Raw genomic sequence first — 9,576 nt, 5'->3', positions numbered from 1 at the left:
TGGTTGTGGAAAAATTATTTTCAATTGCAATTGTGAAACAGAATTCACAGGCATGTGATTGAATAATTAAGGGGAAAATAAAATGACGTCTAATTAGCAGTGGGCACAAAAATGGCGAGATTTATCGCGACAATTAAAGCAATAATAACTCGTCTGGTTTTTGCGTCACACGGGTTCATCGCAATTTGGCAAGTGGCAACTTTCAAGAAAAATCCTCTGTACTGGTACCTGAGCTGTCCAATTCTGGTGCTTTTCTTCGAGGGACTCTTTACCCTAACGATAAAGGAAAATCAAGAGTGGAAATGGTGAGGAAAATTTTATCACCGGCAATTCCCTCGCATATTTTGTGGAAACACCAGTAAAACCGGTTTCTGGGTCGCCTTTGTGACCTCTGGCACACGTGGAAGGGTGGAAAGTTTTTTTTTTTCTAGACTAGATTTGATTGGCAGTCGGAAATAGTGCATTAGAGGGATTCGGAGGTATCACGTCCGGTGAAATTCGAAACTCATCGAAATTTTTTCGATTCATTAGGTGATGGTTGTGCGGGATCATTTGGGGAAATGAAATCGAGAAAATCGAGGGAAAAATCCAAAAGTATCGATCTGTCAAATTAATATAATTTATAGAAAGAACAATTCATGCAGGTCATCTTGACCCAGAAAAATAAAATCTTAATGCCAATATTAGAATGATAATAATTATTATAGATATATTTTTACTTAATTAATACTATATATATAAATGATTAATAATAACAATTTGTTGAATATTAAATTTACCTGAAACACTTGAATTAGTATATATTTAATATTATAAATCTGGTTAATCATACAAATAATATTCTTGCGATAGTAATGAATAATTGTGTACGCAAGGAAATTTTCCTTTTGTGGTAAACGCCACAATATTAATGTGAAATTTCTCTCACCGAAAATCCTAATTTCCTCCCCATTTTTCTCGCAGGTTTTGTCCTTCAGTATTTCTCTACCTGGGAAGTGTAGTCCCTGCAATTTGGCTCCTGGAACTGGACAAATTGGAGCGAATAATGAAACCCTCACCCTCGCAGATGAATATCTCAAAGACCCTGGACTTATCCCACCTAGCAGCAAAGGATCTCGAGCAGTTGGAGCAATTGTTCGGGGTAAAAATGTCGCCTCGATAATAATTTGAAGGCATTCAAAGGATTCCAGACAATTTGCAAGATCCTCCCAATTTATTTCCCAGGTGAAAATGCAACTCCCTGAGATCCAGATATCCACAGAGACGTGGGTCACCCTGATAGAGCAGTTCCTGATGTTAGTTCTGATTGTGGGTCGATGGATGCTGCCAAAAGGTGATCTGACTCGAGACCAACTGAGTCAATTGCTCCTCGTTTACATTGGAACTGCTGCGGACATCATCGAGTTCTTCGACTCTTTCAAGGAGCCCAGTATTTCCTCCGAGTTCATGCTGGTGTACCTCACCCTGGGCATCTGGTCCTGGTCTCTCATTCAATTTACTGTAGTACTGACTGCCACTAAATCCAGGAAATCGAGATTATCCACTGGGGCATCTGTCAGGATGAAAGTCCAAACTGAAACTAGTTGCTGCAGCATCGATGTCTGGGCAATTGCTCTCAATATGATCCTTCAGGTACGCATAATTAACAAATTAACGATTAGTCGATTAAAGGATTTTATTTGAAAAAACTAAATCATTGAAATTAATCTAGTCCAGAAAATAAGTAAAGATGTAAATTATTCTGCAGGACGCACCGTTCCTCGCGTTTCGCCTGCTGATTATAATTCACTTCAAGATCGTCAGCTACATGAACATCTTCTTCACGTGCAAGAACACTCTGGTGATTCTTCTGCAACTGTACAGACTTTACGTCGTCCAGACGGAAAAAAAGACACGAAACAGAAAGAGAAGAAGGAGAATAGACCGTGAGGAACTGCCGAGTATCAGTATTGTCTCCAGGGAAGACATTTATGGGTGCGAGGAGTGCCGGGGAGGAAGACGACGACGAAGGGAACTCGAAATTCCTTCAGAGACTGAGTATTCTTCGGAGGAATTGAATCGATATGAATTGACACCGAAAAACTTGGACAGGTGCAAAAGGTATCTGTCAATGATTTAAATATTATTCTGCACAACTATTTTAACATTCAGATAAAATTTGATAAATATTAAAGAGATAATCTATTTGACAGAAAATCGAAAAATGACACCGGATACTCCACCTCCAGCTCCAGGAACTCCTCGAAACACGAGAAATATCGAAAAAAAGAGGTGAACAGGAGTTCTTCGACGCGAAGGGCTGAATTCAGTAAAAATGAAGTAACTTACGAGGATGAGAGACAATCGAAGATGGACAGGAACTCCAGGAAGTGCCCCAAGAGTTCTAATCCCGGTAAGTCGACGATTAAATCAAAGTCCGAAGGAAAAAAACGAAAGGAGCGAGAAAAATCGGAATCCATTGAGGAAAATCGAAGCTCTAATTCTGTCGAGGGAGATAAAACTGAGAGTGACAGCACAGGAACTGAGTCTGAGTCTGAGCAAAGGTGAGCATGTATTAAATAAATATATTTTTAATAAAATGAGATTTTTTAGAGACTAAAGGAGGTCTTCTCTTCTAGATATCAGCGTCGCAAGCGACGCAGCAGGGAATGACATCGAAAAGTTGGTGTTTTCATCCTATCAATAATTTACTCAGTTATTTTAGCAGTATGTATTCTTTATATATACGCAGGGATCAACGGAGGAATCATTCTAGCATCGATGAATAATCCAGAAGCTGAAATTTGAATATTGTTTTTGAATCATTATTTATTTACCCATCACGAATTGAACAATCAAACAAATTTATGAACTGATGAGAACTGGTGAGATTTTTTTTTGAGTAATTGAGGAGAACTTTTGAACTGCTCCTTTAAACTCTTGAATTATTTGTACGTCTATTTTAATTCTGTTATTCCTCAATTATGGAATGCTTTGCCATTTTTATTGAGTGTAATTAGTACTCTGTACCCATTGAATTTCGGCACTCTTTGAAATTTAAACTATCGACGTAATTGATAAGATCGTCTTGATGTACCCCCATCGATGTGCAATACAAAACAGCAGTATCTGCTATTAATTCCTTGAGACTCTTCTCTTTTTCCTTCGTCTCTTTTTCCCAGTCAATTTTTTTCTCCTCAATTTTCACACTCATCTGTGCTTTATTCTCTGGAGATTTTGGTATTTGGATCCTCTGGGACGTCTCTGATTGGGGAGGGAAAACACTGGAATCCTTTTTTAGATTGGGATCTGAAGTTTTCAGGAGGATCAGAGTATTTTTCTTCCCTCGTCCCAGAACTTCCTGGAGTTTCGCATGATTTTTTATGCACATGAGATTCAACTGGGGCTTTGGTGGTTTCGGTTTTACCTCTGGTGCAGAGGAAGCCTGAGGGATCTCTGGAGTTTTCTCCTCGGGCGAGGGCTTTTTACTCTCGGATTTTATCGAGATCGTAGGGGGCTTGGAGCTCGCGATTTTTTCTTCGATTTTCTGGTACTCCGGGGTCATTATTCCCGCTGCGTAGGACAGGACTGAGTGGAATGTCAGGTGCATGCAGTCCTCAAAGGAGATGTCGAGTTTTCCGTCGATTTTAAGGAGATCTGGGATTTTTCGTTTGCCACTGGGAGGTGGAGGGATTTCAAGGTCTGGATTATTTGGGATCTCTTGGTACGATTTGCCGTCAAAACTCGTGAAGCAGCGGCCGATGATCTCTGTTGCTGGACCGACCTGGAGACGAACAAGTCCTGCATTTCTCTTTCGTTATAGCATAATTATTTTTGTTAAGGAATTACCTGAGGATGATAAATAGGTCTCTCGTGCATTCCGTGGGTTGGCCACTCCTTCCATTCGAAATCCTCTTGGATATTTGGCACCTGGAGAGTTGCTCCGACGTTGTAAAGTCTTTTGGTCACCGACCTGGTGTTCATGTAAGGCACGTCCGACAATTTCAATCTCTTCTCCGGGGAATTTCCATCGCACCCTCGACGTTTTAGAGCCAAGAGCCTGGGACGTGGGTACTCCTCGTCGATTTTCTTTTTGGATAGGCGGGAAGGATTCCTTCGGACTTGGGAATTTCTGCATTCATAATTTATTAACAAAAAAATATATTATGCCTCCACGAAAAAATCACAACCATTCTCTAGTTGTCATCATCCATCAATTATTCGTAAGAAAGGTAAATCATTTTTTCTGTTATTTTTACACGTTGCATTTTTTTTTATTAATAAAAATAATTGTTTTGTCCATAATAAAAAAATTGATATGTTAGAATTATTTTTTCATTGACAATTGTTGATCGATGCACCAGATGATTATTTCAATGATTTTCTTTTAGTGATGATAAATAATTGAGGAATAATTGTTTAATAATATTCTTTTGGTTGCAATTTTTTACTTGTTCCTCTCAGGCTGAATGATACGTTTGGGCCCCTGTCCATTAATTTGTTGCGTGAGTCTCTTCCTCAAGGAGTGGATGGAATTCTCCATGGATTTCTGCAGAGTTTTATTATCCTGCTTGGCCAGTACAGTTGCCTGGGGTAATTTGGGTACAAAAAAATTCTTTCCGGAAGTTTCAGTCATCCTGACGCAGTAATGAACATCTCCGCAAGAGTGCTCTGTCCCCCCGTCGACGTCGACGTTGAACCGACGGTGAAGCGCCATTTTTGCGGCTTTATCCCCCAGATCGATTAGTTTCGACTTCTCCGGGGATTCTCCAGAATTTTTAGGGGTTAAGACCGCAGCTGGAGGCTCTGTCAGGACAATGACCTTACGTTTTGGAAGGATCAGGACTTTGGGGGGATTTTTTATCCCTGAGTCCTCCATTTTCGACTTCAGTGGATCTTACGGGTTTCGATGTTTTGATCACTTTTTGTTATCTTACAACAGATTCTTTTTTGTTTCAATAATTCAATGGAATTCCCGGAGTTCGGCTTCCAGAGAAGTTTGAAAATCAACGGACAAGAGGTAGAATTCATTTTTACGTACGACTCCTAACGATTTTCGTCTAGGAGTTGGTTTTACATAATTAGCAAACTTGAAACATTAAGAATCACAAAAAATATATTGTTCAGGCTATTATTCTTTCCTTCACTCGTTTATGGGTAAAAAAAACCTAGGGCAACTGGTAATTCCATAATTATTCAAGTAATTGCATTGATTCTGGTAAAGAAATTATTTAGTGTTTGGCTATATGATTGATTATCACAGAATTCTTTTAAAAATCCGTTGTTTATTCAAATATTACCAAATAAAATTCTACTTACACTAATTCCTAGAAATCCAATAGTACAGGTACCACGAAAATACGAAATTTTTATCGTTCGTATTGCACGTTTGACTAGATTAAATAACTAATAGTTGCTCTGGGTACATTGAAAATTTGGTACTTAGTTCCTGAACAGATATTTACAACACAAATTAATGAAAAATTCTTCTGGGTTAATTCAAATTGTCTGCGGTGAGAGTCAGAGTTGTGAGACTCGATCTTCGATTCGGATTCACTCCGAGATTTTCCCAATTTATCCACGCAAGACGCGCCATTAGATCTGCAATTACAATTAAACTAATTAACAATCGGCAAAACTGGAAAGTCCAGCACTTAGTTAATTTCTTTCAATAGATAAATTTTCCGGAACGAATGAGTCAATTATGGAATTTAAATTCGCTTTCCTCGATTGGATTAATATATATTTTTTTTAATTTTTATTATTAAAAATTTGCAGACCGATTAGTTGGAGGACACAAACTTATAAATTATTTAAAAAATCATGAAGGACATAAATGCATTCGTTAATCGATTCATTAATTGTGAAAAAGGAAAAAGATGGAAAATGTTTAATTGCTAATGAATTAATTTGTCAATTACCACTTGTATTCCACTCAGCCCTCTCACTACTCATTTCACCTCTGAGACACATCTCGATGTACGTCAGGGGATCGACGTTTTTAACTTTGAGAACTTCAGTGAGAAGTGCGATGTACGCAATTGCGAGTCGAAGTGTATCAATTTTGGATAGTCGTTTTTCGTACGGAAATGTCGGCACGTGGCCCCTAAGCGCGTCGAAAGCCGAGTTTATGCTGCTAAAAATTTCAATCCCACTTAGAATCCAAGATAACTTATCAAAATTACATCAGGATATTGCAATTAGTTATTATAATTAGTTATCTTACCTAAGCATTCGTCGACGCTCACGAATATTTGCCGCGTGCCTCTGGATTCTGTAGGGACTTCCGTTGGGGTAATATCCCTCGTCCACACCGTTCATCTCATTATCATTATGATCTGATTACAGAAAATTAATAAAAATTACAATTAATTATATAAATTTTCAAATTCCTGGAACGATTGAAATAAATTCTTCGATAAAATATAACTTGGGGATGCGATTTTGGGGAAATCAAAGAATTTTTTATACAATTTCATTATGATAATATCGAGTGGGTTAATATGGATTTGATAATTGAGAAGAGAGTAATTAACGATTATTTACGCACTTCGGTTTAGCCTTTGCGTTTAATTTCATAAATTTTGAATAATTATTATATGATATTTAAGTTGCGATATACGCTAGTGGCAATATATTGTAGTTATTACACAAGTTGTTGATTTTTCGGTGCAATAATGAATTGCAATAATAATTAGTCATTTAACTCGTGAATTCGAATAAGTTTCTCTTTTTATTATTGAAATTGTTTGTAATCGAAAGTGAAAGTGATGTGAATTTTCAATTGTACGAATTAGCATTAGATTTAAATTGAATGTTCAATATATTGAAAATTCGAATTCTCAATTTTATGAATCATTTCCTAGAAATTTGTAGAAAGAAAATTGAAAAAATAAGATATCGCCAAGAATTCTTTGAATTTCCCAATTGAAATGAATTTGAAATTTTAATGGTAATTGTCCAATAGCGTAATTATAATTACCTGGTGTTGAAATTGGCATGTGATAATGTAATGGCGAGTGCGTATGCGGTGAAGAGTGAGTGTTAACATGTTGCGAAGATCTCCCAGCATAAACGCACGACGGCAAATCCGCGAGATCCTCTTCCCCAAGATCACCGCTTCCGACGTAATACTGAGAACTAAAAAAAAATAACAACAAAAACAATTACCACAAATTCACAGTGTTAATAATTCCCAAAGGAAATTACCTCGTGCAAATATTATCAGCCTTGGAAGGCCCTCCCCGGTGCCTCCCATTCATTCTCTGTGCCCTCTCCTCAAAATTGTACCCCAAATGCGATGCCATTTTCCCCCGAATTTAAATAAATCACAAATTAATTTGAAAAAATCACAGATAATCAATTGCCCATCACGAATTTTTCGGAGTCATAAACAAAAAATCATCACATCAGAGTCAAAGTCCAGAGTTATCACCCCTTCGGTAATTATTGCTAATTAGAATTTTTGGTTGATTAATTGGGGATGGTGTTGATGATTGAAATTTTACAGCTGATACGAGCAATCACAAACATTCAATGGCAAACTGTCAGAGTTCCCTGGAGATTTGGTCTTTATATACTCCCCTGACTTGATGATGGGGTAGTTGAATCGATACCAACCCCTGGGCGGAGCAACATCAGCCAATGGTGACGCTGGAAACTGAAAATTATTATCATCCCCTGCTCTCATTGGTCGGTTATTTAATAGCGCAATTTATTTTCGTTGAAACAATCACACACACAGGCTTAACCACTGGTGGTTTATCGTGGCTGCACTTGAACGAAGTCATTTTATTTACTGAGGTGTGTTTAAATGGGTTATAGAAGGGGATGAAAGGGGGTGCCTGGGAGCCATCGCTATTTTATGCCTCGGGAGGAAGGGAATCGTTTCAATTTCTCCGAGCTATTCCACTCAAATTGCTTTATATTATTCACTCGGGTGAAAATTATTCCAACTATTTTTTTTTATCAACGCTTTTATCGGGGTGGGGGTAGATCGAACTCGTGGTGATTAATTTATTGGGGATCGAGGTGAGAAGTGGAGATTTGGTTTTTTTTTTCGTCTGCTGATTCTTTCCTTTTTGTTCGGCCGGATATTTCCATTGATTTCGTTATTTTGGCTGTTCGGGTTTGGCGTTTGTTCATTTTGTTCTTGATTTTTCGGGACAAAGGGCAGAAATTGAAGATTCAATAAAACAGTAATAATGTAATACTACAGTTTTTGGGCTTTCCGGGAATAATTAATTTGTGAAAAACGTGAATTTATTGTAATCATGATTGACAGAAAATTGAAATCCATTTGTTTAATTAAAAATCAGGGATTCCTTTAAAATATTAACAAAAATATTAAAAGTATTAATTAATTAATCTCCAATTTTCTCCCGATTTGTATCTACGACAGAATCGAAAATTAGATTTAAAATTAATCATCAGTTCTCACGCAAACATTTATTTTCAAAACCAAAACGCATGAATTAATGTAATAAAAAAAATGTTTAAACACTGATGGGACAACTGGGGTCTCATTGAAACGATTGCATCGCAAACCGACAGCCTGAGAAATTGACCGGATCAAATATTAGCCTCATTCCAATTCAACAATGTACGGGTGGAATATTCAAATGAGATAGTGGTTTTGAATCGTACCGCAGTTCTGCACAATTATGCGAGGTGTTAATACGATGACAATAAGTTTTCATACACGGGGTGGTAAAGAGGGTAGGGGATTGTTTTGTATTGTACGACAGGCGCCGGGTACTACAAGTTTGCGAAACCATCCGGTACTTTCGCTAAGATCCACAACTATTGTTATGTTTTATTGGATTAAACTTTTCCAATTTACTTCACAAAAAAACCATAAATAGACACTTAGAAAAATTACATTCCAATTACGCCATTCTATATTTTTAACTCAATGTTTCCGAATTTTTCTTCATTCTTTTTTTTCTTCAAAATACTAATACCGATATAAATATAAATAATAATTATAATCATAAATTATTATTATTATTATTATTACTACACCAAAGGAAATAAGAATTGTAGATGAAATGTCTAATATTGATTTTTTTTTATCGTGAGAATGCTAATTGTTAAACAACAAATAAGAGGATGGAGCAATGAAAGGGGATGAGATAAAATGATAACGATCATCTGTCATTGATATTGCGAAGTAAATTCTCAAGTGGAATTTTCAAGTATGCGAACCATTCTGCCCTGAAGTACTCAGTATTGTATCCGACATAAACGATTATTTATCTCAATTTGTCACGTTTTGAGGGGGAGAGAAACTAGCGGTGGGAAATGTTTCGGTTTCGTTTGCGGTTCATCTCCAATTCTCGTTTTATCCATTGACCCAGATAACTGGATAGACCAGTCATTTCTTACCACAAAAATTCAATGATTAATTATCAATACGTCGACTCGATACTCTATTTATTTAAAAAATAATTACATTTTTTTGCATGATAGATGGAAAATTGAATTTCCATCTTCTGTACTCCCTTGAGGCTTTCCCAGCGCTTTTTGTTTAAAATAATTATTAATTCTGTTTAAATTAACTAGATTAACGGTTCATATTTGAATTCAATTATTATT

General features: G+C 36.8%; 3 protein-coding genes across 4 annotated transcripts; 1 reads left to right on the top strand and 2 right to left on the bottom strand.

The window, feature by feature from the left end:
* The first annotated feature begins 111 nt into the window (after positions 1-111).
* On the top strand, positions 112-2,652 carry LOC105268762 (transmembrane protein 26). The gene is made up of 6 exons (XM_011308578.1): positions 112-305; positions 964-1,141; positions 1,225-1,632; positions 1,748-2,100; positions 2,193-2,543; positions 2,619-2,652. Exons 1-6 carry the CDS (start codon positions 112-114, stop codon positions 2,650-2,652), a joined length of 1,518 nt encoding a protein of 505 aa, XP_011306880.1.
* A 121-nt stretch (positions 2,653-2,773) lies between these two features.
* Positions 2,774-5,032, bottom strand: LOC105268735 (uncharacterized). Its single transcript, XM_011308538.1, has 3 exons — positions 4,431-5,032; positions 3,829-4,111; positions 2,774-3,763 (listed from the first exon to the last, which is right to left on the bottom strand). Exons 1-3 carry the CDS (start codon positions 4,856-4,858, stop codon positions 2,996-2,998), a joined length of 1,479 nt encoding a protein of 492 aa, XP_011306840.1. The 5' UTR covers positions 4,859-5,032; the 3' UTR covers positions 2,774-2,995.
* Positions 5,033-5,263: 231 nt separating this feature from the next.
* Positions 5,264-7,583, bottom strand: Fer2 (48 related 2). Of its 2 annotated transcripts, none has more exons than XM_011308536.1 (5): positions 7,189-7,583; positions 6,962-7,119; positions 6,206-6,317; positions 5,901-6,115; positions 5,264-5,580 (listed from the first exon to the last, which is right to left on the bottom strand). In XM_011308536.1, the coding sequence occupies exons 1-5, from the start codon at positions 7,284-7,286 to the stop codon at positions 5,474-5,476; spliced, it is 690 nt and encodes a 229-aa protein (XP_011306838.1). In that variant the 5' UTR covers positions 7,287-7,583; the 3' UTR covers positions 5,264-5,473. The 2 variants fall into 2 exon arrangements, with proteins under 2 accessions (XP_011306838.1, XP_011306839.1); XM_011308537.1 differs by having other exon boundaries at positions 5,901-6,112.
* Between the last annotated feature and the right edge of the window lie 1,993 nt (positions 7,584-9,576).

The sequence above is a fragment of the Fopius arisanus genome, unplaced genomic scaffold (genome assembly GCF_000806365.1).
Source record: "Fopius arisanus strain USDA-PBARC FA_bdor unplaced genomic scaffold, ASM80636v1 scaffold00060, whole genome shotgun sequence".
Classification (NCBI taxonomy): Eukaryota; Metazoa; Arthropoda; class Insecta; order Hymenoptera; family Braconidae; genus Fopius; species Fopius arisanus.
This window is presented reverse-complemented; position numbering and strand designations above follow the sequence as displayed.